Here is a 27,589-nt window from a genome sequence, read left to right as displayed (position 1 = left end):
TATTGGCTCAAAATCAGTGTAGGACAGTAGATCTACACTTGCTGTATGAGACACACCTCTTTTTATAGCATTTTACTTACCCTCATATTTTTAGTGAATTTTTAATACATTTTATCATGTAAAGATGAGAATTATAGGTCAATAGCTCCCAGGTCATGTGACCTATTGGCTCAAAATTAGTGTAGGACACTAGAACTACAGTTGCTGTATGAGACACACCTCTTTTTATAGCATTTTAACACTTCTCATATTTTATATGAATTTTTAATACATTTTCTAATGTAAATATGAGCATTGTAGCTCAATAGCTTCCAGGTCATGTGACCTATTGGCTCAAAATCAGTGTGACAGCATAGCTACACTTGCTGTATGAGACACACCTCCTTTTATAGCATTTTACCGCTTCTCATATTTTTAATGACTTTTTAATACATTTTATCATGTAATTATAAGCATTATAGCTCAATAGCTTCCAGGTCATGTGACCTATTGGCTCAAAATTAGTGTAGGACACTAGAACTACAGTTGCTGTATGAGACACACCTCTTTTTATAGCATTTTACCACTTGTCATATTTTAAATGAATTGTTAATACATTTTCTAATGTAAATATGAGCATTGTAGCTCAATAGCTTCCAGGTCATGTGACCTATTGGCTCAAAATCAGTGTAGGACAGTAGAACTACACTTGTTGTATGAGACACACCTCTACGTATAGCATTTTAACAGCTTTCATATTTTTTAATGAATTTTGAATTCATTTCAATATGAATATTATAGCTCAATAGCTTCCAGGTCATGTGACCTATTCTATAAGAATCAGGATCATACGTCTTTTATGAGACACTCTTTGAAAACCGGAAGCTTCCACACGCTGCAGTAAGCTCGCGCCGACTTTCCCAATTGTCTCAAAGTATTTCCCATAAAGTCAGCAATAAGAGCGCACTGGAAAATGTTGGAGCGGCTGGCTTGACCACGCGAAAACGAGAGACGGCTGGCTTGACCGCAGTTTTTATTCAGAACGAAAAACCGGAAGTCAAACGAACAGACAACCCCGCCACTAGATGGCAGTATAACACAGCGAATACACCCATTGTGAGAATTACATTATTACAACACCAAGTGCAAGTGGAAGGTGTGGCCCACCTCTGGGCCACACAAGTTTTGCTATGTGGGTCTGAACGATTAACCGTTTCATGCAGGAGGACATCCACAAGTTTTTGGAAAACCTGACACCTGTTTAAGCACGTATACGACGACCACACTTACCATATCCCTGCTCAAATTTAAGTGTAAACTTCTTTGGTAAGAATATTTGGCAAGGTGTGGTGTGAACAGGCAATTCTGTTAGATCAGACGTCATGAAGCGGCACAGACTTGTTTCATTCGGTGTCTATAGGGAGCTGCAGGGTGTTGTTTGGGGAGGTAGGCATTCCCAAACCCTCCTATGCAAAATGTCGCCTCGTTTTAGTATCCGTTTAGGTCAGTGTTTAATCAGTCGCTTTAAACAAGATGTCTGGATCTAACATTTGTTTTTTGGTTTCAGTTATCAAAGTGCTGCACGAGTTAATGTCGGAGTTCGGCAACGTGCAGAACCGAATACCGTAAATGAAAGAGTAGTTGTGCAAGACATACCGTGAGGATAAGTCAGGTTTAGTTGTTCTAAATGTTAACCATTCCAATGTCACTTGCTGTGGCATGATGATCCTGGCTGCAAACTCCACTACTTTATTTGGAATCTGCTTATTTTATAAGACACATTATTCTAAAATATAACAGGTATGAGCATTTATTCTGTTAGTGTGGTCTCAAGCTCAGGTGACACAGACATAAAACGCACCTTATCACTTGATATGGATGGCTGAGTGCCATCCATATAAAGTGATCAACACTATTTTTTCTGCTTGTCTTGTCTAACAGCAGCTACCTTCAATAGAGTTCAAAGTTTTCTAATGATCACTAGTGTGGCATATGGTTTTCTTAAATACTCTTCAACAGTCTCCATGCAAAAGCCCCAAAAAAAGGCTTAGGTGCTCAGAGCCATAGAATCCATGTAGTGAACTGGTGCATTTATCAAAGAGCCGTATACTGTGTTTTATTGTTTGTGTGTCTTGTATTTATACTGAATATTTTCACTGAAATTTGTTCTGATCCGTCCAGATCTCTCAGTCACAGATGTTTGTATTATCACCAGTATCCCTGAAGCCTGCAGGAACACTGCATTTAAAATCCGTAACATAACATGTTAATAGAATAATGTGTGTGTGCAGTTCTATATGTATAATAGAACTGCACACGTGTGCTTTGTTTCCACATAACGTCCTCAGAGCACCAGAGAAATGAAACCTAACTGGAGGGGGGAAAAAATACAGCAACTCTTGGTTTGTTCACTAACCACTAGAGGGAAGTAAAACACTATTGTTGGGCCACTCAGCGTCCCAGCATTATGAGGCCATAGTAAGTTCTTGGCGCTCCTTGTATGTACAGCACATTTTATATGTGACATGGTTGTTTAAGAAGATACAACAAATTAACTTAAGTTGTATGTGCACATATACACATACTGTGCAAAGTGATACATTGCATTTTTAGACTTAGACTGGGTTAGATATGGTCCTTTTAGTGTAAAATCCTACACTGCCAAAGTTAAGATTGCCATCCTAAACATAAACGAATCTTACATAAATGATCTGGCGGGTGGGGGCGCAATTTGATAGAAACAGCAGAAACTGCATTTTAAATTGCATTATGACATTTATTCACTCTTTGGGGCAAATATGAGCTTTCAGTTGTAACTTCCAGAACAAAAAATCATACATATGCAGTAGCTTCTTGGTATAATGTAAAAGAACAGCATAGTTTCCAGAAATAATGACAATTTTCGCATGAAAAAGTTAGCAAAGTTAGCACCAATGGAAATATGGATTTGAATTTAAAACCAAATCTTCACCTTAATCAAACATATATACATTGTGTTGTTAAATCTTCTGATGATCTGATCAATTTTTAGTTCAGACTGTTTAACAAAATATCTTCCATCATTTACCACTTCCTGTTTTGACTGAAGGTTTAGATTTACAATCTTCTATTTGTATCTTTCACACAGAGAAAAGATCCCAATTAATGGACCGACAGTACAGTTAACTCAGCGTAGAAGAAGAGCAACAGCATGAACCCGTGGCTCACTAGCGGCCTCTTCCATGAGACAGAAGTACTGGCTGCCTCATCTCGCGCTTTTTCAGTGCGGTTTAATGTCAGATCAACAAGACTAAATATGTTACGCTCATACATGAAATACAATAATTAGGCTATGGAACATTAGGACACATGATACAAATGTGCACAACCAATATTTTGATGGCATACAGAGAGTTAGCACAGACACGCGCCAAGGACACGAGCCTAACGCAGTTTGTGAGAGATTGCGCAATCCGAGGCTCGGCTTGGCTCGCTGCCTCAACTACCGTCGCTCCCTATGTATTCACACAAGAAATACGTAAATTCAGCAATTTCGACTATAAAAAATGATCGAAATGACGGGAATAATACAGAAATCGCACTAATATACGACTTATATCAGACCAATGGACAAATAGTATAATTTATTTTATCAATAGTAGGCCTATAATTTATTTTATCGTCATTACTTTTCATGATGCTATGCGAGGCACTGCCTCACCTGCCTCCCCTGACCGCACGTCCCTGCTTCTTTTTGCTGTCTGTTTTATTTTTCGGTGGCCCAGAGTCTGCTTCGTCCGAAACAAGCGGTCTTTTTTTTATTATTATTTGAGCCATATCTCCATGTTGTAAAGTTGAAACGTCGTCTTCTTCTTTTTCCTCTTCTTCTTTGTGTAACTGTGCTTATCATCTTCTTCGTTTGGTGGTAACATTAGCATAATTTCAAGCGCTAACCTGAACCTTGCAGCTGATGACCTTTTTCCCATCAGCTTCCTGCAAATATTTCACAATAAAAGCATTATTAAGAGATGAATGGTGTGTGCCCACTGAAACACTAGGGGGCTAATAATTTGAAAAGAATGCAGATCCTGTTAAGTTTGTATTAACAGCGTCATGCAGTAACTTTAACAATGTAAACGAAAACTTATTAAAATACAATGAATTACGCTTATGAAACAGATGGAATTAGAGAAAAATATTCATGTTACACTCTGTAGTTTAGGTGGATAAAGGTCTCAGTCACATTTGAATAAAATAATATTTTTTGTATAAATGTCATAGGATCTTTTTTTAAAAGATATTTTATTTTCACGGACCACTAGGGGTCCGCGGACCCCCGGTTGAGAATCTATGGATTAGATGACACTGACTACGGACAACTTTTGCTGAATATTGTCTCTCCTTGGGGAACCTATACCAGCTGCTTATAAATTTTCTCTATTTGTGAAAAATATTAAAAACATCACTCAACAGTTGCACACTGCTAACTTTAGTTTTAACCTTTTGTACAGCAAAATCTGAGAGATGCATTCGTGTTGCAGCATGGTAGATTTATTCCGCTGTACATATTGGTCGGAATATTTCTGCAGTTTTAGGCTTTATGTAAGTGCATTACTGAAGCAGTCCATATACCAGTAAATCTGAAAGTAATTGCATCTGGAAATCCATTTTAAAACGTCAGCAGTTGCATAATAGCCAGAATAACCTGCGGTTGGTGCTTAATAAATCTAAATAAATTTGAACCACAGTATATCAACAAAACGTTTTCTCCTTAAAGCCAAAGCAATTAATTTATTGTTGTTTATTACAGGTAATATGTCATCATTACCATCTTGGATCGATATAATCCTTAAAATAAGTCTCTTTACTTTAAGTGAATAATATTTTTTTTCATAACCGCATTAATATGCTGTTGACAGTTCACTTGCTAAGCAAAGCTCTCACTGATAAATCCTCTGTGTCATTTGAAACCTTTAATCATGTCATACACTGACCACTTTGAACCTCAGCGTGTTAATGAGCTTAACATCAGCTGTCATACCACAGAGCACGCGTTCGCATGCTATCAATCCAAACCAACATGGGCACAGTTCAAAGCTGTACCATAAGTCAATGTACGGCTGTAATAAATCAGTGCTCTTATTGAAATCCATCAACAACTTTAATTAGAAATCTGTCTGTATTTCTGTCCATCTTTAAATTTACTGTCCGTGCTGACAGTTATTATATTTTCAGCCAATGAACATGAATATTCCTAATATTGTGTAGGTCTCCCTTGTGCCTCCAAAACAGTTGTGACTAGTCAGAGAACGGACATGGGCCTTCTGAGGGTGTCCTGTGGTGTCTGGCAACAGAATGTTGTTAGTGGGGGCCTTTGGGTGCTAAGGGTCGAGGGGAGGGTCCTCTATGGATCATCCCACAGATACTTGTTCAGTTTGGGATCTAGTGAATTTGGAGGCCAGGTCAACACCTTGTGCTGTTTTTCATGTTCTTTGAGTTGCTCCTAAACCATTTTTTTGTGTGTCTGTGTCAGACTACATCCTGCTGGGGATGGCTGCTGCCATCAAGGAGTGTCATTGCTATGGGGTGGGGGTGTCTGGTCTGGTCTAGGTGGGTAGTACATGTCTAAGTAACATCCACACAAATGCCAGGTCCAAAGGTTTCCCGGCAGCACATTGTCACAACATGGTCAATGCTATTCACTTCTCCTGTCAGTGGTTTTAATGTAGCGGCTGATCGGTGTATAATGTAAAGTTTTTTTTTTTTTATTATTATTTATTTGTTCACTGTGTTGGTTGAATGTACTTTTAGATAAGACTATCTCAGCAAAGACTAAAGTTCACAATAAGGAGCCGAGTACTGTCTGTTTGAAAATAATAATTGCACCTAGTTTATGAGCTAGTTTAATCAGTTTTAGATGTAGTTTGTTCAATTTCACTTTGTCAAAAACAAATATTCTGTTCAGTCGGAGAAAGGATTTGAAAACGACCTTCATATTGAATTTTCTCAAAGTTGTGCTTTTAAGCGATTAAAATTGTTATCTGAGTGAAAACAAACAGCACATGGGAGGGAGACTTTTCACAATCTGCCTTTACCTCATGGACATTCAAACAAACTGTTCCAAATAAGCATGACACTTACACTTTTATGAATATATTTGATAGCTCCTAGTAAATTAACATTAAACATCAGCAACATTGTGATAATGTACAAATCGTCGCCTCAATACTGGATTGGTTTTCTATTAAAAAGAATAGAGAATGTCATTTCTTATTTTGACCGCTAGATGTCAGGATATGCTCATTTTTTTAAATAGGCTGCATGGAGAGGAACTCCTGAATATTATCACCTGCTTTTAAAGAGAATTACATTTTATTATTTCAAATTGACCTCTACTGTGTCACAGTGCAGTGTGAGAAAAATAAACTCGCCATACTGGTTTTGCTAAACACCACAGATTTCAAATTCATGCTTTAAGTTGCTTTAGGGGCAACTTGATGTATGATAAATTCTCTCAAGTTCATACATCACATCACTTAAGATGATCTTAGATGGGAAATATAGTTTGCTCTTTACAAATACAACAAATGATTAAACTAGAATAAATAATGAATATGTGTCTAATGAATAATGAATAAATGACAACAGTCAGAGGGAGTGTGTTCTATCATATATGTATTCAATGTCAAATGTAAAAAGTACAAAAAACATGAAACAGTTAAATTTGTGTGTGTGTGTGTTATGTACAGGTCCAAAACTCAACGGCACTTTTCAATCATCACAATGTCGGTGTCAGCGTGTCGCCAAAACGACCGGCGCGGATGGTACACCCAACTGAGCTGTGCAAGAACTTGTATTGTGGTTCCAAATCAAATTATCAAGAAAGAATCAAGGTCAGTCCTGCAATCGATTAGTCAGGCCGAGCGCAATGAGGAGCTTCTGGTGAAACGCCGGCACCCTCTCCTTGTGGACAGGCCAGTCCAGGACGCAGCGTGAACGCAACATGCCCCTGCGGAGGAAGAGCGCGCGGGATAACTTGTAGTCGTGCACATCCTGCAGGAAGACCAGAACCACAGAGTCCCTGCTGGCTTCAATGACCTGGTGAAGCGCGTGATGGACTTTGAACCTGCGATGAGGAAAGACATGGAGTAAGGGAAGGGTGATGATTTTGAAAATAACAACTGTGTGCAGCTTAAACTAGTCATACTAGACATCACTAAGGTTTCCGTTTTATCTATCAGATACCATAAGACAGACATTATTCTGCCGGATGAGAATGAGACCAAAAATATTGCCAGTGGTATAAAGAACTACTTCCAGATGGTACGACACCACACAGCCTTGATCACAACATTATTGACGCAGGGATTATAGGAATAGACGGAGGACACTGAGGCAGACTGATTCAACAGAAGAACTGTTGCAAGACACCTACAAAGACTGTGTACTTAGACAACTGCTGCAATCGATGGTCGCACCAAATATTGATTTGTTTACTTTTAAAATCTAAGAGTTTTTGCGCAGTGCTGTACAAACTGTGGCAGTTACTTGGCTACAACCTGATGTATCATAAAGAATAACTCCAGTAGTGTGTGTCTGATTTACCGTCTACACCAGGGATCCCTGAGGAGACTTTCAGTGACGACAAACAATATCTTCCTGGACTTTCTCATGTTATCCACGATGGATTCAAGCTGCGACATGCCAAGGACTGCATCTCGAGCCTCCAAATAAAACCGGCACTTTTCATTCTCCAGAGGGACCATCCTTCTCTCCACCCAGCTGGCGTCTTTCTCTGCGTGAACGACGTAAGCGTCGTACTCGAATTCTCTGCCCTCTTCCGTTGTGGCGTCACTAAACCCCAACGTGCGGTTGATCAGTATATTCCAGTAAAACTGAATCCTCCATCCCTGGAACCGCACCAGAAGTGCAGTCACAACCAGCGCGGTGACAGCTGTGCTACTCAGTATATAAAGAGCCTGAAAAGGGGTCATATCTTTGCAAGACAGGGGGTCGAAATCCAGGATGGAGTGGTTAAAGTAACTCAGTGGAGTGTTGCACGAATACAGGTCCCTGAGACCTGGTACGTGGGTCATATTTGTGGTATTCAGCCACGTCGCAAACCACAGGATGCTCTCACATGTACAGTCAAATGGATTTTTGCCCATGGTTAGCAGGCTGAGGTTGCTCATAGGGGTTTTAAACACTTCAGGCCTCACAGCCGTGATCAGGTTCTTCTCGAAGCGTAAAACCCGCAGTGAGGTCAGATCATCAAAAACCGAGTCTTTTAGGTTGTTGAGGAGATTGTTTGTAAGGCTAAGCTCCCTGAGGTGATTCAGACCTCTCAGAGCCTCCACTGGGATCTCATCCAGTCCATTATAATCCATGTGTAAGGTTATTAAGTTCTTTGTGTCTTTGAGAAACAACACTGGCCCACCAAGGCTGGCGCTCTTCCACACTCCGACTAAATTGTTGTGTTGGAGTTTCAATACTTTGAGGTTCCCAAGCCCCTCCAGCAAACTCTCTCTGATGTTAGCGATGTTGTTGTTGCTAAGATCCAAGTCGGTGAGATTGGACAGGGGTCTAAACGGAGAAGGCTCCTTGTTCAAGGTTGTCGCGTTAAGACTTTTACCCAAAGTCAGAACTCTAAGACCGGCAACATTACCAAAAGACTCAGACTTCAGGTTAATTGACGGTAAGTTATTTGACATGTGAATCTCTTGGATCTGCTCCAGGCCTTCGAATTCTTTGCCAGTGATATTTTGTTTGATAAAGTTGAAATCTAGCATGAGGGTTGTGAGGTTTCTGAAAACAGAGAAGCCTCCAGGATTAATCCTTGTTATGCCAGTGCCTGTCAAATTTAGCATTCTGAGCGGGGAATCCGCAAGTGAGGCGAAGGTGTTGTTGGTGATGATTCTGAGCGATTCAAAAATACCCCAGCTCATATCAAGCACTGTAAGACTTGTCAAACCTGTGAAGGTGTGCTCTGTGAGTTCCCGGACTGCAGTTTGGTGCAATATCAAACTCTCCAGGGATTTTAATGGCTGGAAAGAGAAATCGTCAATAATTGCGTGGCGGTAGCTTTTCCTGAAAGCCCTATTCAATTGGAGCATTTTCAAACTTTTGAGCCCCTGAAAAGTACCATTGGTCAGCTGATTGATGTAGTTGTCAGACAAAATTAGAGTCTCAAGTCTCGGTACCCACTGAAATGAGCCATCTGCAATATTACGTATGCCATTGCCGGCCAGATTCAGAAAAGTTAGATTGGTTTCCTTCAGTCCTTTAAATGTTGTGTTTGTGAGTGTCTTCATTCTCGTCGACTGAAGAGACAGGGAATTGATGTCGGTCCCTGACAGCGCAGAGCAGAGTTCGGAAATGACCCCAGTGCCCATAATGCTCCCGTCTAGGATTAAAGAGCGTAGGCCTGAAATGGGCTTGAAGGAACCACTTTCAATCTGCAACAAAACAACCACAGACATATCTCAATGGGGGAAAAAGGGAAACAAAACAGACAACTGAAACCAAGGTGATATGATAACTCTAATTTCTACAGACAACACCATTTAATTTCCCATTTTCAGGTAGGTTTCTTACCGTGGTTATAAGAAAAGTCGACAGGTTGAGGACACGTAGGAAGGACGACTGGTTAAGGAAGGAAAAGTCGTCACGCCACAGTCCTCTGAAGTAATTAAATGCCAACCTGAGCTCCTCCAGTCTGGGCAGCTGAGGCTGAGAGCCAAGGACGGGTGACCGCAGGTTGTTTAAGGAAACATCAAGGAACTTCAGTCTCTGTGGATTAGGAAAAGATCAAAAAAAAAAAAAAAAGGTCATTTGATGCAGGGGAGTCCCACGAAACAACAGTGATGTGGTTTAAACTTACGTGGTGTATATATCGCTTCTCTTTTGTCAAAACACAGTTCCTTCTATGTTCATACAGACAAAATCTCCCATCTTTATTAACCCTTAGTTATGAGCAGCCTACCTACTGACTTTCACCCGTTCATTTAAAAGCAAACTCAAAGTTTCTCCATAGTCATGAATGAGTTCATAATAAGCACGACTCTTTTGCCTCCGCTTATTTTAATGCTCATGCTCTCTTTGACGTTTTAGGAAATATGTGGTGGTTCTGGTTTTGTTGCACCCGTGTTCGCATTTTGAGTTTCGTTCATGTTTCTTGTTTTCCTGTTTCCTGTTTTATTTTGTTAAGTTTTTGATTTCCTGTTGTATTACTCCCTGTGTGTCCCTCCTTTTTGACTAGGTAATTGCTTTCCTCCTTGTCTTCTCTTGATTTGTGTCACCTGTGTCTCGTCACCCCTCTGTTCCTCGTGTGTGCATATATAGCCCTGCCTTCCCGTCACGTCATGCTACTGTTTTTTTTTCTCCTCTGTGTGTCTCCAGTGTTCCGAGTGTTCTCATCTCAAATCTCATGTTACATTTTTTGTCTTTTTGCGAGTTTTGATTTTTGTGTCTTTCGTTTCCTGCTGTTTCAGCAGGGCTTTTGGTTACCTTTTTTTTTTAATTAAACTCAGTTTTTTTCCCCAGTCCTGCCTCCTCACTCTTTGTCCTGCACTTGGGTCCTACCTCCCCTGGATAATCCATAACAAAATACCCTGCTTGGCCAAAAAAAAAGTTGCCTCCAATGAAAAAAGGTTGCACGCTCTAATATTTCGTTGGATCACCTTTTTACAGCACACATTCACTGTGGCATTGTTTTGATAAGCTTCTGCAATGTCACAAGATTTACTTCCATCCAGTGTTGCATTCAATTTTCACCGAGATCTTGTATTGATGATGGCAGAGTCTGACCACTGCACAAAGCCTTCTCCAGCACATCCCAAAGATTCTCAATGGGGTTAAGGTCTGGACTCTGTGGTGGACAATCCATGTGTGAAAATGATGTCTCATGCTCCCTGAACCACTCTTTGTCATCTTGGAATATGCCCATGCCATCAGGGAAGAAAAAATCCATTGATGGAATAACCTGGTCATTCAGTATATTCAGGTAGTCAGCTGACCTCATTCTTTGGACACATAATGTTGCTAAACCTAGACCTGACCAACTGCAGCAACCGCAGATCATAGCACTGCCCCCACAGGCTTGTACAGCAGGCACTAGGCATGAAGGGGTGCATCACTTCATCTGCCTCTCTTCTTATCCTGATGTGATGGTTCCCCACTATCCTTCCAGTTTTTAATAATGCATTGGACAGTTCTTAACCCAATTTTAGTAGTTTCTTCAATCTCCTTAGATGTTTTCTCTGCATGAGGCATGCCAGTGATTTGACCCTTCTCAAACAGACTAACATCTTTTCCACAACCACGGGTTTTGTCTTTAGACCTGGTTGTTTATGAAATGAGAAGCTACTCATTGCTACATCAGTTGGGGTTAAATAACTTGTTGCCAGCTGAAAGATAATCAATCTTTCTGTAATTATCCAATAGGAGGCTCATACTTATTTGCTGAGTTAAATCCAGGTGGTGACATTTTTTTGGCCAGGCAGTGTATTTGCATTCTTGTTACAAGAGAATGCTTGTACAACTCTCAACAAGGAAATGGCTAGTCTGGTTCACTGTCAATGAACAGCAACTTGAATACTATTGGGAAAAAAAATATGCCCTAGAATAATAATGTACTTTTTCAAAATCTCAAGAAGCCTCTGTGATGTTTTTTCATATAAAGAAAGATTGTCAGTTTACTTCCTGGTCAATTTGTTAAAGAAATCAACCAAATTTGTCAGGTCACAGTACGTTTTACAACAACTGAGTATTCATTTCAAATGTCTCTCCCTTAAGGGAATACGGTGCCTACTGCCAACCACTCACTATAACATCGTCTTTGTATTGTATTTAAGGTGCAAACATAAAATAAGACTATCAGCCGCTCCCATGGGTGTGTGCATTCCATTGTTGATATTTTTGTGGTGAGTTAATCACCTGATGCTTTGTTTCGTTTTCATTTATTCATGAAAACTTAGATAAGTTCCTGAAAAATATAATCTATCTCTGTGAAGTTACATAGCAGTTACATAGCAGAAGAGTGATAAAGTAATAGTCAAGACCAGCAAAGCTGAACTTTAAACTGGATCTGTACAAAATGGTGCTATACCAGAATACACCGATCAGCCACAACATTAAAACCACTGACAGGAGAAGTAAATACTGACCATCTTGTGACAATAAATTGTTCTGCTGGGAAACTTTTCGACCTGGCATTCATGTGGATGTTACTTACACATGTAGCACCCACCTAAACCAGACCAGGTACCCCTCCACCCCGTAATAATGACACGCAGGATGCAGTCTGACACGGGCATGCACACAAAAAGGGTTTAGGAACAAATCCAAAAAAATCATGAAGAACAACACAAGGTGTTGACCTGGCCTCCAAATTCACTTCATCCGAAACTGATCAAGTATCTGTGGGATGTGGAACAAGCCTGATCCACAGAGGCCCCTCCCCTCAACCCATAGGACCCAAAGGCTCCCACTAACAACATTGTGTTGCCAGACACCACAGGACACCATAGGAAGGCCCATGTCCATTCTCTGATGAGTCACAACTGTTTTGGAGGCACAAGGGAGACCTACACAATATTAGGAAGGTGGTCATAAAGTTGTGCCTGATTGGTGTATGTCACTGTAAGGTATGGATTAAATCTATGAGAATTTCTTGTAAACTTAAGATTCATTATCATTTCATTGTTCCCCTCACATCTACTTTCAAACATCTGTGTTATCCCTGATCCAGCACAAACGGACACCTGTACCTTTAGTGCAGAGAAGGGCTCTCCTTCTAGCCTTGGCCTGTTGCTGGCCATATTCAACCATGTCAGACTGGTGCAGTTTCTCAGATCCTCTTTCGTCAGAATGTACACCTGGTTACGTTCCAGGTTCAGGGTCTGCAGATGAGGCAGTGTCTGACACACTCCCCCATCCAGCTTGTTGATGCTGTTGTAACTGACGTCGAGGTGGATGAGGCCCGGGTACGGGTTTAGCGTCTCAGGGAGAATCTGCACCAATCTGTTGTGAGACATATCCAGACTGATGATGTTCCCGGGAAGGTCTGGAGGGATGGCACTGAGGTTGAGGTGGCTGCAGTCAGCTCTGCGTTCCCGCACGTAGCAGGAGGTCTTCTTCTGGCTGGCCATGCAAAAGCCCGGTCCCCCCATCAGAAAATACACGACGAGGAGCCACATCAACAGACAGGCACGATGGGCACACATAGTTTCGAAACTCTTTGGAAAAGAAAAAAAAAGAGAGAATAAAGTGTCACAGTCAGCAGATACTGAGCAGGATTAGAAAAGTACTGCAAATTCCTATTTGATTGTTTAGCTGACTTTTGGGCTCCAACAAAGCTTTATTTGCTGGATTTATCTTCTGCCTTGTAATATAGAGGGGGTCAATATCAGATATTTTCACTATAAACACTGCTTGCAGATATGAGAAGAGTAGGAGTGTGCATTTTTTGTCAGTAAAACCAAAACATTGGCCTATAAAACCCTAAAAATCCACCAGGGAGATCTTAAAAACTACACATAGTAATTACATGGATCTGTCACTATAATTACTAACGTGCTCCATTTATTACAAAGAGTGGTGTAGCACTACATAGATAGATAGATAGATAGATAGATAGATAGATAGATAGATACTTTATTAATCCCGAGGGAAATTCAAGCATCCAGTAGCAGTTACAAACATTGAACATAAAATACAAAAGCTATATAAATTAAAGCTGCAAGCAGCATTGAGGTGGCCAAGCAGAACGTTCAGCAGTCCAGATTTGCCATGTAAGTTGCATGATGCAGTGGCATCAGACATACGTGTTTTAATTCTAAGGACAACAGCAGCTACAGGCCAAAATGCATGGTTGCTAATTGCAATACCCCCTAGAGGTCAAAGGTCGCCAACATTTTTGAGCATCCTCCTGATGGGGTTGAGACTATGTACTAAGTTTGGTTATAATAAATGAAAGGGTTGCGGAGATATGAGCTCACTTCCTGTTTGGCGGCTTCGCCACTGATTTTGATAGGCTGTTACGGGCGAATGCTTTTGCCAATTGTTCCAAAGAGCAATGCATTGAAAAGGCATGGTCTGAAGATGACCTGTGCCACATTTGGTGAAGATCAGATGATATTTGTGACCTGTGAAAACTTGTTTGTGTTTTTGATTAAATCCAATATGGCGGCCGAATCAATTACGATAACATCACAAGTTGACCTGGGTAGGCCTAAGGACGCCTAATAGTATTACTAGACACCATTAGTAAATTTTAATTCCAAACAAATCAACAGCTACAGGCCAAAAGGCAGCTTACTTAATTGCAGCGCCCCCTAGAGGTCAAAGGTCGCCAAATTTGTTAAGCGTCCCCCTGATTGGGTCCCGAGTCCATGCACCAAGTTTGACTTTGATACATGCAAGGGTTGCTGAGATATGAGCCCACTTCCTGTTTGGCGGCTTCGCCGCAAATTTCAATTGGCTGTTTCAGGCGAACAGTTTTAGTTCCGAAGACAAAAAGTAATGCGTTAACGAAGCATGGTCTGTAGATGATGTGTGTGAAGTTTGGTGTCGATCGGACAACATTTGTGACCTGTGAAAACTTTTAAGTGTTTTTGATCAAATCCAAAATGGCGGAAAATCCAACAGGGCGAAATTAACATCATAGGTATCGTTGATCTCGGCATGATCCAAGGAGTCCAACGGTACCAGGTTTTTGAATATCAGGCATACGGGTCAAAAGTTATAAGCAAAAACGCAATGTTGCTAATTACAGCGCCCCCTAGTGGCCGAATGACACCAAATTGTTAATGCGCACTTCTAACGGAGTGTCGAAGCGTGTGACCAAGTTTGGTCTTCGGAAGTCAAAGCGTCACCAAGATATAACAAAACTTCCTGTTTGGCGGCTTTGCCGCCAACTGCGATTGGCTAGCACGAAAAGTTGGCATGAACTGTCACTGGGGCAACCCACGGTATCTGCGGATATCGCAATTTCATTTCAAATAAAAACGCATCAAGAGATATGAGCAAAAACAATGTTTTTCTAATTATAGCGCCCCCTAGTGGCCACAAGACACCAGATTTTTTTCCTACACTTGGGACAGCATCTGGAAGCGTGGTACCAAATTTGGTTTCATTGCTCCAAAGCGTTGCCGAGATATGAGATAAAATGGAAAACGGCGCCGTCGCTGCTAATTTTGATTGGCTGTAGCGGCCAAATGGTTTCGAACCTGAAGACGCCTGATAGTATCTTTTGTGCGCATTGGTCAGAAGATGGTCTGTGCCAATTTTCGTGAGAATCGGACAAAATTTGTGACCGCTGAAACTTTTTTCGTGTTTTTGATAAAATCCAAAATGACGGAAAATCTATCATGACGCATTATGACGTCATAGAGTGCGTTGAAATCGTCATGATCCAAGGATTCCAACGATACCTTGTTTTCAAAAATCGGACATACGGTTCAAAAGTTACATGCCCAAATGAACTTCAAACTTTGACCCGTTGGTGGCGCTAGAGCGTGCTTAGTGCTTACATGAAACTCAGTCAAAGTAATATTGAGACTGCCCTTAAGCTATGTGCAAAATTTCACAACTTTTTACCATACGGTTCTATGGGCTGCCATAGACTCCCATGGCGGAAAAATAATAATAATAGGGAAGAAAACGTACAAACACAATAGGTGTCCTACGCAGCTTCGCTGCTTGGCCACCAAAAATAGAAAGTGACTAGAAATAAAATGTTTATACAACTATAAACTATGTTAAAAATATAAAGTGGTAAATGACAGAGTGATACATTAACTGACCTTTAACGCACTCGTAGGATGGCTATTGTTTTGGAAACAACAGATTTGATTTCTTACCTAATTCTGCCGTTGCGTGACAGCTGTGGCATCCAGGCTTCAGAAAAGCAGATCTTCACTTCCCTTCACCGCTGCTCTACAAGAAAGCATACAGTAGTGACTCTCTCTCTCTTATAAAGCACACATTTTAGCAAGAGTACAGGTAAATAAGGAAACGAGAAACATGCCATTCCGGTTATACTTCAAGATCGTAATGATATCTTTGAAGATATGATTACGAACAGTTTTTAAATTTGTTAGATGTTTGTTAAATGTGCAGGTGTGTGTACTGTGTTGTCATGATGACTAAAAAAAAATAAACATTTGCTTATAATACTGTACTTGCTTTTTTTTTTAAAATATACATATATATGAATAAACATGGCACATAAATATAGTGGCTGAGTTAAAGCTGACATCAGGAACCACTTCTGAAAATGGTTTGGCCCACCTCAGGGCCAGATTAACGATCTAAATCTACATTTCAACAGGTTTGATCAAGCACCCACTCCTCCCCCCATGCAGCCGCTCCCTCACTTGCTGACACCTGGCTTAGGCCCTCCTCACTCAGCCCCTCACACCTCTGGCTCATCAGACAATTCAACCACTTCACACCAAGATGGAGCCACTCATCCCCCACCCTTGTCCTTCACAGCGGATCAGGTGAGAAAAGAGCTGAGGAAGATAAAAGCAAGGAAAGCGGCTGGACCGGATGGTATCAACTCCAGGCTCCTTAAGTCCTATGCAGATGAACTGTGTGGAGTTATGGAGCATGTCTTCAACCTGAGCCTTGAGCTGAGAGTGGTACCACAGATTTGGAAGACCTCGTGTGTGGTACCGGTGCCCAAAACATCGCACCCTAAAGACCTCAGCAGCTACAGGCCGGTGGCTCTAACATCCCACCTGATGAAGACACTGGAGAGACTGATACTGGGACATCTCCGCTCTGAGGTGGGCCCCTCCATGGACCCACTACAGTTTGCCTACCATCCTAATGTTGGAGTGGAGGACGCCGTTATCTTCCTGCTACACCGAGCTCTCTCTCACGTGGAAGAGCCCGGCAGCACTGTGAGAATCACTTTTTTTGATTTCTCCAGTGTGTTCAACACCATCCAGCCGGTGATTTTGAGGGACAAACTGGAGAGGATGGGTGTGGACCACCACCTGTCTACATGGATCCTGGACTACCTCACAGACCGACCACAGTTTGTGAGAAACAGGAACTGTGTGTCTGACCTGCTCACCAGTAGCACGGGTGCCCCCCAGGGGACTGTCCTGGCCCCCTTTCTTTTCACCCTCTACACAGCAGACTTCAGACTTCATTCGTGTTGCAGCATGGTAGATTTATTCCGCTGTACATATTGGTCGGTATATTTCTGCAGTTTTAGGCTTTATTTAAGTGCATCATTGAGGCAGTCCATATACCAGTAAATCTGAAGGTAACTGCATCTGGAAATACATTTCATGTGGTGTCTGGCAACAGAATGTTGTTAGTGGGGGGCCTTTGGGTCCTATTGGTTGAGGGGAGGGGCCTCTGTGGATCATCCCACAGATACTTGATCAGTTTGGGATTTAGTGAATTTGGAGGCCAGGTCAACACCTTGTGCTGTTTTTCATGTTCTTTGAGTTGCTCCAAAACCTTTTTTTGTGTGTGTGTGTGTCTGTATCAGACTGCATCCTGCTGGGGATGGCTGCTGCCATCCAGGAGTGTCATTGCTATGGGGTGGGGGTGTCTGGTCTGGGCTGGTCTACGTGGGTGGTACATGTCTAAGTAACATCCACACAAATGCCAGGTCCAAAGGTTTCCCAGCAGCACATTGTATTGTCACAAGATGGTCAATGTTATTCACTTCTCCTGTCAGTGGTTTTAATGTTGCGGCTGATCGGTGTATTATCTAAAGTATTTTTTTTATTATTATTTATTCACTGTGTTGGTTGAATCTACTTTTAGATAAGACTATCTCAGCAAAGACTACAGCTATTCCTGTTAAGGGTCGCGGGGGTCTGCTGGAGCCTATCCCAGCTGTCATCGGGCGAGAGGCAGGGGTACACCCTGGACAGGTCGCCAGTCCATCGCAGGGCCAACACAGAGACAGACAACCATTCACACTCACACCTATGGCCAATATAGAATCACCAATTAACCTAATGAGCATGTCTTTGGACGGTGGGAGGAATCCGTAGTACCTGGAGAGAACCCACGCAGACACAGAGAACATGCAAACTCCACACAGAAAGGCCCATGGATTCGAACCGGTGACCTTCTTGCTCTGAGGCATCAGTGCTAACCACCTCGCCACTGTGCGCCCTTGTTGTCAAAAACAAATATTCTGTTCAGTCGGAGAAAGGATTTGAAAAATGACCTTCATATTGAATTTTCTCAAAGTCGTACTTTTAAGTGATTAAAATTGTAATCCGAGTGAAAACAAACAGCACATGGGAGGGTGACTTTTCACAATCTGCCTTTACCTCATGGACATTCAAACAAACTGTTCCAAATAAGCATGACACTTACACTTTTAAGAATATATCTGAAAGCTGCTAGAAAATTAACATTAAACATCAGCAACTTTGTGATAATGTGCAAATCGTCGCCTCAGTACTGGATTGGTTTTCTATTAAAAAGAAGAGAATGTCATTTCTTATTTTGACCGCTAGATGTCAGGATATGCTCATTTTTTAATCAGGCTGCATAGAGAGGAACTCCTGAATATTATCACCTGCTTTTAAAGAGAATTACATTTTATTATTTCAAATTGACCTCTACTGTGTCACTGTACAGTGTGAGAAAAATAAACTCGCCATACCGGTTTTGCTAAACACCACAAATGCGCTTAAAATTCATGCTTTAAGTTAGTACAAAAAGTACAAAAACATGTAGCAGTTAAATTTGTGTGTGTATGTGTGTTATGTACAGGTCCAAAACTCAACTGCACTTTTCAATCATCACAATGTCGGTATAAGCGTGTCTGCAAAACGACCGGCGCGGATGGTACACCCAACTGAGCTGTGCAAGAACTTGTATTATGGTTCCAAATCAAATTATCAAGAAAGAATCAAGGTCAGTCCTGCAATCGATTAGTCAGGCCGAGCGCAATGAGGAGCTTCTGGTGAAACGCCGGCACCCTCTCCTTGTGGACAGGCCAGTCCAGGACGCAGCGTGAACGCAACATGCCCCTGCGGAGGAAGAGCGCGCGGGATAACTTGTAGTCGTGCACATCCTGCAGGAAGACCAGAACCACAGAGTCCCTGCTGGCTTCAATGACCTGGTGAAGCGCGTGATGGACTTTGAACCTGCAATGAGGAAAGACATGGAGTAAGGGAAGGGTGATGATTTTGAAAATAACAACTGTGTGCAGCTTAAACTAGTCATACTAGACATCACAAAGGTTTCCATTTCATCTATCAGATACCATAAGACAGACATTATTCTGCCGGATGAGAATGAGACCAAAAATATTGTCAATGGTATAAAGAACTACTTCCAGATGGTACAACACCACACAGCCTTGATCACAACATTATTGATGCTGGGATTATAGGAATAAACGGAGGACACTGAGGGAGACTGATTCAACAGAAGAACTGTTGTAAGACACCTTCAAGGACTGTGTACTTAGACAACTGCTGCAATCAATGGTCGCACCAAATATTGATTTGTTTACTTTTAAAATCTAAGAGTTTTTGCGCAGTGCTGTACAAACTGTGGCAGTTACTTGGCTACAACCTGATGTATCATAAAGAATAACTCCAGTAGTGTGTGTCTGATTTACCGTCTACACCAGGGATCCCTGAGGAGACTTTCAGTGACGACAAACAATATCTTCCTGGACTTTCTCATGTTATCCACGATGGATTCAAGCTGCGACATGCCAAGGACTGTATCTCGATCCTCCAAATAAAACCGGCACTTTTCATTCTCCAGAGGGACCATCCTTCTCTCCACCCAGCTGGCGTCTTTCTCTGCGTGAACAACGTACGCGTCGTACTCGAATTCTCTGCCCTCTTCCGCTGTGGCGTCACTAAACCCCAACGTGCGGTTGATCAGTATGTTCCAGTAAAACTGAATCCTCCATCCCTGGAACCGCACCAGAAGCGCAGTCACAACCAGCGCGATAACAGCTGTGCTACTCAGTATATAAAGAGCCTGAAAAGGGGTCATATCTTTGCAAGACAGGGGGTCGAAATCCAGGATGGAGTGGTTAAAGTAACTCAGTGGAGTGTTGCACGAATACTGGTCCCTGAGACCTGGTACGTGGGTCATATTTGTGGTATTCAGCCACGTCGCAAACCACAGGATGCTCTCACATGTACAGTCAAATGGATTTTTGCCCATGGTTAGCAGGCTGAGGTTGCTCATAGGGGTTTTAAACACTTCGGGCCTCACAGCCGTGATCAGGTTCTTCTCGAAGCGTAAAACCCGCAGTGAGGTCAGATCATCAAAAACCGAGTCTTTTAGGTTGTTGAGGAGATTGTTTGTGAGGCTAAGCTCCCTGAGGTGATTCAGACCTCTCAGAACCTCCACTGGGATCTCATCCAGTCCATTATAATCCATGTGTAAGGTTATTAAGTTCTTTGTGTTTTGGAGAAACAACAGTGGACCACCAAGGCTGGCACTCTTCCACACTCTGACTAAATTGTTGTGTTGGAGTTTCAATACTTTGAGGTTCCCAAGCCCCTCCAGCAAACTCTCTCTGATGTTAGCGATGTTGTTGTTGCTAAGATCCAAGTAGGTGAGATTGGACAGGGGTCTAAACGGAGAAGGCTCCAGGTTCAAGGTTGTGGCTTTAAGACTTTTACCCAAAGTCAGAACTCTAAGACCGGCAACATTAGCAAAAGACTCAGACCTCAGGTCAATTGACTGTATGTTATTTGACATGTGAATCTCTTGGATCTGCTCCAGGCCTTCGAATTCTTTGCCAGTGATATTTTGTTTGATACAGTTGAAATCTAGCATGAGGGTTGTGAGGTTTCTGAAAACAGAGAAGCTTCCAGGATTAATCCTTGTTATGCCAGTGCCTGTCAAATTTAGCATTCTGAGTGGGGAATCCGCAAGTGAGGCGAAGGTGTTGTTGGTGATGATTCTGAGTGATTCACAAATATCCCAGCTCATATCAAGCACTGTAAGACTTGTCAAACCTGTGAAGGTGTGCTCTGTGAGTTCCCGGACTGTAGTATTGTGCAATATAAAACTCTCCAGGGATTTTAATGGCTGGAAAGAGAACTCGTCAATAGTTATGTAGCCGCAGCCTATCTCGAAAACCCTACTCAATTGGAGCATTTTCAAACTTTTTAGCCCCTGAAAAGTGCCATTGGTCAGGTGTTTGATGTTGTTGGCAGACAAAATTAGAGTCTCAAGTCTGGGCAACCACTGAAATGAGCCATCTGCAATAAAACCCATGTCATTGCAGGACAGATCCAGAAAGGTTAGATTGGTTTCCTTCAGTCCTTTAAATGTTGTGTTTGTGAGTGTGACCAGTCTCGTCCACTGAAGAGACAGGGAATTGATGTCGGTCCCTGACAGCGCAGAGCAGAGTTTGGAAATGACCACAGGGCCCATAATGGTCCTGTGTATTATTAAAGAACGTAAGCCTGAAATGGGCTTGAAGCAACCAGTTTCAATCTGCAACAAAACAACCACAGACATATCTCAATGGGGGAAAAAGGGCAACAAAACAGACAACTGAAACCAAGGTGATATGATAACTCTAATTTCTACAGACAACACCATTTAATTTCCCATTTTCAGGTAACTTTCTTACCGTGTTTATTCGCAAAGACGACAGGTTGAGGACACGTAGGAAGGACGACTGGTTAAGGAAGGAAAAGTCGTCACGCCCTAGTACTCTGAAGCCATTAAATGCCATCCTGAGCTCCTCCAGGCTGGGCAGCTGAGGCTGAGAGCCAAGGTGGGGTGACCGCAGGTCGTTAAAGGAAACATCAAGGAACTTCAGTCTCTGTGGATTAGGAAAAAAAGGTCATTTGATGCAGGGGAGTCCCACGAAATAACAGTGATGTGGTTTAAACTTACGTGGTGTATATATCGCTTCTCTTTTGTCAAAACACAGTTCCTTCTATGTTCATACAGACAAAATCTCCCATCTTTATTAACCGTTAGTTATGAGCAGCCTACCTACTGACTTGCACCCGTTCATTTAAAAGCAAACTCAAAGTTTCTCCATAGTCATGAATGAGTTCATAATAAGCACGCCTCTTTTGCCTCCGCTTATTTTAATGCTCATGCTCTCTTTGACGTTTTGGGAAATATGTGGCGGTCGCATTTTGAGTTTCGTTCATGTTTCTTGTTTTCCTGTTTCCTGTTTTATTTTGTTAAGTTTTTGATTTCCTGTTGTATTACTCCCTGTGTTTCCCTCCTTTTTGACTAGGCAATTGGTTTCCTCCTTGTCTTCTCTTGATTTGTGTCACCTGTGTCTCGTCACCCCTCTGTTCCTCGTGTGTGCATATATAGCCCTGCCTTCCCGTCACGTTGTGCTACTGTTTTTTTTTTTTTTTTTTTACTCCTCTGTGTGTCTCCAGTGTTCTGAGTGTTCTCATCTCAAGTCACATGTTACATTTTTTGTCTTTTTGCGAGTTTTGATTTTTGTGTCTTTCGTTTCCTGCTGTTTCAGCAGCGCTTTTGGTTACCTTTTTGTTGAATTAAACTCATTTTTTTTCCCCAGTCCTGCTTTCTCACTCTTTGTCCTGCACTTGGGTCTTCGGTCTGCTTGGCCAAAAACAAAGTCGCCTCCAAAGAAAAAAGGTTGCATGCTCTAATATTTCGTTGGATCGCCTTTTTACAGCACACATTCACTGTGGCATTGTTTCGATAAACTTCTGCAATGTCACAAGATTTACTTCCATCCAGTGTTACATTCAACTTTCACCAAGATCTTGTATTGATGATTGTAAGAGTCTGACCACTGCACAAAGCCTTCTCCAGCACATCCCAAAGATTCTCAATGGGGTTAAGGTCTGGACTCTGTGGTGGACAATCCATGTGTGAAAATGGTGTCTCATGCTCCCTGAACCACTCTTTGTCATCTTGGAAAATGCCCGTGCCATCAAGGAAGAAAAAATCCATTGATGGAATAACCTGGTCATTCAGTATATTCAGGTAGTCAGCTGACCTCATTCTTTGGACACATAATGTTGCTGAACCGAGATCTGAGCAACTGCAGCAACCCCAGATCATAGCACTGCCCCCACAGGCTTGTACAGTAGGCACTAGGCGTGATGGATGCATCACTTCATCTGCCTCTCTTCTTACCCTGATGGTTCTCCACTATCCTTCCTGTTTTTAATACTGCATTGGACAGTTCTTAACCCAATTTTAGTTGTTTCTTCAATCTCCTTAGATGTTTTCTCTGCATGATGCATGCCAGTGATTTGACCCTTCTCAAACAGACCAACATCTTTTCCACAACCACGGGTTTTGTCCTTAGACAAGGTTGTTTATGAAATGAGAAGCTACTCATTGCTACATCAGTTGGGGTTAAATAACTTGTTGCCAGCTGAAAGATAATCAATCTTTCTGTAATTATCCAATAGGAGGCTCATACTTATTTGTTTAGTTAAATCCAGGTGGTGACATTTTTTTGGCCAGGCAGTGTATTTGCATTCTTGTCTACAAGAGAATGCTTGTACAACTCTCAACAAGGAAATGGCTAGTCTGGTTCAGTGTCAATGAACAGCAACTTGAATACTATTGGAAAAAAAAATATGCCCTAGAATAATAATGTACTTTTTCAAAATCTCAAGAAGCCTCTGTGATGTTTTTTCATATAAAGAAAGATTGTCAGTTTACTTCCTGGTCAATTTGTTAAAGAAATCAACCAAATTTGTCAGGTCACAGTACGTTTTACGACAACTGAGTATTCATTTCAAATGTCTCTCCCTTAAGGGAATACGGTGCCTACTGCCAACCACTCACTATAACATCGTCTTTGTATTGTATTTAAGGTGCAAACATAAAATAAGACTATAAGCCGCTCCCATGGATGTGTGCATTCCATTGTTGATATTTTTGTGGTGAGTTAATCACCTGTTTCATTTTCATTTATTCATGAAAACTTTGATAAGTTCCTGCAAAATATAATCTATCTATGTGAATATAGCTGTCAGATAAATAAAGTGGTCTTGCTTCCAAAAAATGTAGTTAAATACTTGACGAATGATAAAGTAATAGTCAAGACCAGCAGAGCTGTACTTTAAACTGGATCTGTACAAAATGGTGCTATACCAGAATACACCGATCAGCCACAACATTAAAACCACTGACAGGAGAAGTAAATACTGACCATCTTGTGACAATAATGTGTCAACTGCTGGGAAACTTTTCGACCCGGCATTCATGTGGATGCTACTTACACATGTAGCACCCACCTAAACCAGACCAGGTACCCCTTCACCCCGTAATAATGACACGCAGGATGCAGTCTGACACGGGCATGCACACAAAAAGGGTTTAGGAACAAATCAAAAAAACTCATGAAGAACAACACAAGGTGTTGACCTGGCCTCCAAATTCACTAAATCCCAAACTGATCAAGTATCTGTGGGATGCACTGGAACAAGCCTGATCCACACAGGCTCCTCCCCTCAAAGGCCCCCACTAACAACACTGTGTTGCCAGACTCCAAAGGACACCCTCAGAAGGCCCATGTCCATTCTCTGATGAGTCACAACTGTTTTGGAGGCACAAGGGAGACCTACACAATATTAGGAAGGTGGTCATAAAGTTGTGCCTGAATGGTGTATGTCACTGTAAGGTATGGATTAAATCTATGAGGACTTCTTGTAAACTTAAGATTCACTATCATTTCATTGTTCCCCTCACATCTACTTTCAAACATCTGTGTTATCTCTGATCCAGCACAAACGGACACCTGTACCTGTAGTGCAGAGAAGGGCTCTCCTTCTAGCCTTAGCCTGTTGCTAGCCATATTCAACCATGTCAGACTGGTGCAGTTTCTCAGATCCTCTTTCGTCAGAATGTACACCTGGTTACGTTCCAGGTTCAGGGTCTGCAGATGAGGCAGTGTCTGACACACTCCCCCATCCAGCTTGTTGATGCTGTTGTAACTGACGTCGAGGTGGATGAGGCCCGGGTATGGGTTTAGCGTCTCAGGGAGAATCCGCACCAATCTGTTGTGAGACATATCCAGACTGATGATGTTCCCGGGAAGGTCTGGAGGGACGGCACTGAGGTTGAGGTGGCTGCAGTCAGCTCTGCGTTCTCGCACGTAGCAGGAGGTCTTCTCCTGGCTGGCCATGCAAAAGCCCGGTCCCCCCATCAGAAAACACACTACGAGGAGCCGTGTCAGCAGACAGGCACGATGGGCACACATAGTTTCGAAACTCTTTGGAGAAAAAAAAGAGAGAGAGAGAGAGAATAAAGTGTCACAGTCAGCAGATACTGAGCAGAATTAGAAAAGTACTGCAAAATCCTATTGGATTGTTTAGCTGACTTTTGGGTTCCAACAAAGCTTTATTTGCTGGATTTATCTTCTGCCTTGTAATATAGAGGGGGTTAATATCAGATATTTTCACTATAAACACTGCTTGCAGATATGAGAAGAGTAGGAGTGTGCATTTGCTGTCAGTAAAACCAAAACATTGGCCTATAAAACCCTAAACCTCCACCAGTGAGATCTTAAGAACTACACATAGTAATTACATGGATCTGTCACTATAATTACTAACGTGCTCCATTTATTACAAAGAGTGGTGTAGCACTACATTAACTGACCTTTAACGCACTCGTAGGATGGCTATTGTTTTGGAAACAACAGATTTGATTTCTTACCTAATTCTGCCGCTGCGTGACAGCTGTGGCATCCAGGCTTCAGAAAAGCAGATCTTCACTTCCCTTCACCGCTGCTCTACAAGAAAGCATACAGTAGTGACTCTCTCTCTCTTATAAAGCACACATTTTAGCAACAGTACAAGTAAATAAGGAAACGAGAAACATGCCATTCCGGTTATACTTCAAGATCGTAATCATGAACAGTTTTTAAATTTGTTAGTTTGTTAAATGTGCAGGTGTGTGTACTGTGTTGTCATGACTAAAAAAAAATAAACATTTGCTTATAATACTGTACTTGTTTTTTTTTTTTTAATATACATATATATTAATAAATATATTAATAAATATGGCACATAAATATAGTGGCTGAGTTAAGGCTGACATCAGGAAATACTTCTGAAAATGGTTTGGCCCACCTTAGGGCCAGATTAGGGCCAGCTCTGGTTGCAGTTTGGCTGAGATGTGGGCATTATGTGTCCAGCATGTTGGATGCCGGATGTGGGCTTGGGAATTTTTTCAGGCATGTGGGCCAAGTGCAAGTGGAAGGTGTGGCCTACCTCTGGGCCACACCAGTTTTGCTATGTGAGTCTGAACGATTAACTGTTTCATGCAGGAGGACATCCACAAGTTTTTGGAAGACCTGACACGAGTTTACGTATACGACGACCAGACTTACCAACGGAGTTGCAAGGACCCTATTGTTTTCGTACTGTTTCTTTTTATTATTATTATTCTTTGTCTGGGTCTTTCAAAAATTCTAAGCATGTCTAAACATGCACAAAAAGTCCTGAAAATGTGCAGAAAAATTTGTTCACCCGAAAAATTTAATGTATAAGGGCCTTGAGCACGGGCGTGGCAAAATGGCTCTGTAGCGCCATCTACGGACTAGCCCCTGAAGCCCGTTGTGTCTAAAAATCTGGAAATATGTCACATATATGTAACATCCTAGGACGCACAAAAAAGCCAATTGGAGCCATATTCTAAACCCAGCAGGAAGTCTGTTATTTTGATAAAACAGTGAAAGTTGGACAAAAGTTGTTTTTGGTAGAGTTTGTAAATCAGGCACTAAACGTTATCAGATTGACTTCAAAATTTGGAGTTCGGTAGTCGAAAGATAGATGAACGATAAAAACATATGTTTATTGACTTTTCGTTGAAGTGGCGTGGGTGTTCTGTCCCGCCATTCATGACGCGCCATGAAACAGGAAGTTGCATTAAACGTGCTTAAATTCAGTCCAAAGTGCATCAAACTCTACAGTATTGTTACTGGTCCCTAACTGAACACATCCATATGTCAATATTCATACAATTATTGTAGCGCCACCTATTGTGAACAGGAAATGTCTGATTTTGGACAGTGTTTATAATGTGACCTGCTGTTACTGTCAGGGTGATTGGCAGTGTTTGGAATAACGCCGTTTAAAAGAACGGCGTTAGGTAACGACGTTATTTTTTCAGTAACGGGGTAATCTAACTAATTACTTTTCCCGTCGTTACAACGCCGTTAACGTTACTGGACGTTAAATGCGGTGCGTTACTATGCATTGATTGAATATGTGTAATCCGAACGCACCCCTGGCTCACCGCTAGTGAGGAGGTGGGTTAATAACGAGGTAAGCGATTATGATTGGCTAAGGCAGAGTCATGTTTCATGGTAGCCAATCAGAGCCAGTGCCAGCACACGCGCCACACACACACAACGGCTAAGATTCGATGAAGCAATAGAGATGGCGAGTCAGGAGCAAAAGTTGGCATTTTCAAGGTGGAGATATAAGCACTACTTCAATAAATAAAAAAATTCATTGTGGTCAAAGGGAGGAACGTGCATGTAAGCAACTCTAATTTAATGAAGCATCACACAACGACACGCATCTACAAAGCTAGTGGCCAAAACCACCGATACCTCCACCACAGATGATAGCTCGCCGTCTAAACCCTATCGAAATATAAATATTATATATAGGGCCTATATATAAATATAATATAA

The 27,589-nt window shown here is 41.8% G+C and overlaps 2 protein-coding genes across 3 annotated transcripts; both read right to left on the bottom strand.

The window, feature by feature from the left end:
- Window positions 1–6,616: 6,616 nt before the first annotated feature.
- On the bottom strand, window positions 6,617–16,083 carry LOC311500300 (toll-like receptor 3). Of its 2 annotated transcripts, XM_084561613.1 has the most exons (5): window positions 15,819–16,083; window positions 12,726–13,193; window positions 9,553–9,747; window positions 7,564–9,413; window positions 6,617–7,084 (listed from the first exon to the last, which is right to left on the bottom strand). In XM_084561613.1, exons 2-5 carry the CDS (start codon window positions 13,179–13,181, stop codon window positions 6,853–6,855), a joined length of 2,733 nt encoding a protein of 910 aa, XP_084417739.1. In that variant the 5' UTR covers window positions 13,182–13,193; window positions 15,819–16,083; the 3' UTR covers window positions 6,617–6,852. The 2 variants fall into 2 exon arrangements, with proteins under 2 accessions (XP_084417739.1, XP_084417740.1); XM_084561614.1 differs by lacking the exon at window positions 15,819–16,083 and having other exon boundaries at window positions 12,726–13,368.
- Window positions 16,084–16,151: 68 nt separating this feature from the next.
- On the bottom strand, window positions 16,152–25,865 carry LOC311505567 (toll-like receptor 3). The gene is made up of 5 exons (XM_084569203.1): window positions 25,603–25,865; window positions 24,689–25,156; window positions 21,560–21,754; window positions 19,571–21,420; window positions 16,152–19,091 (listed from the first exon to the last, which is right to left on the bottom strand). Exons 2-5 carry the CDS (start codon window positions 25,142–25,144, stop codon window positions 18,860–18,862), a joined length of 2,733 nt encoding a protein of 910 aa, XP_084425329.1. The 5' UTR covers window positions 25,145–25,156; window positions 25,603–25,865; the 3' UTR covers window positions 16,152–18,859.
- Window positions 25,866–27,589: the final 1,724 nt, after the last annotated feature.

Source organism: Chelon labrosus (assembly GCF_963514085.1).
Source record: "Chelon labrosus genome assembly, chromosome: 2".
Lineage (NCBI taxonomy): Eukaryota > Metazoa > Chordata > Actinopteri > Mugiliformes > Mugilidae > Chelon > Chelon labrosus.
Note: the sequence above shows the minus strand (reverse complement) of the source record. Positions and strands in the feature narration are given on the sequence as shown.

Coding starts and splice junctions, on each gene's coding strand:
- LOC311500300 (XM_084561613.1), bottom strand. CDS start 13,181: ATGTGTGCCCATCGTGCCTGTCTGTTGATGTGGCTCCTCGTCGTGTAT. Junction 9,748..12,725: donor AGCCCTTCTCTGCACTAAAG/GTACAGGTGTCC, acceptor CCTAATCCACAG/AGACTGAAGTTCCTTGATGT. Junction 7,085..7,563: donor AGGGATCCCTGGTGTAGACG/GTAAATCAGACA, acceptor TCCTCATCGCAG/GTTCAAAGTCCATCACGCGC.
- LOC311505567 (XM_084569203.1), bottom strand. CDS start 25,144: ATGTGTGCCCATCGTGCCTGTCTGCTGACACGGCTCCTCGTAGTGTGT. Junction 21,421..21,559: donor CGTCTTTGCGAATAAACACG/GTAAGAAAGTTA, acceptor GTTTTGTTGCAG/ATTGAAACTGGTTGCTTCAA. Junction 19,092..19,570: donor AGGGATCCCTGGTGTAGACG/GTAAATCAGACA, acceptor TCCTCATTGCAG/GTTCAAAGTCCATCACGCGC.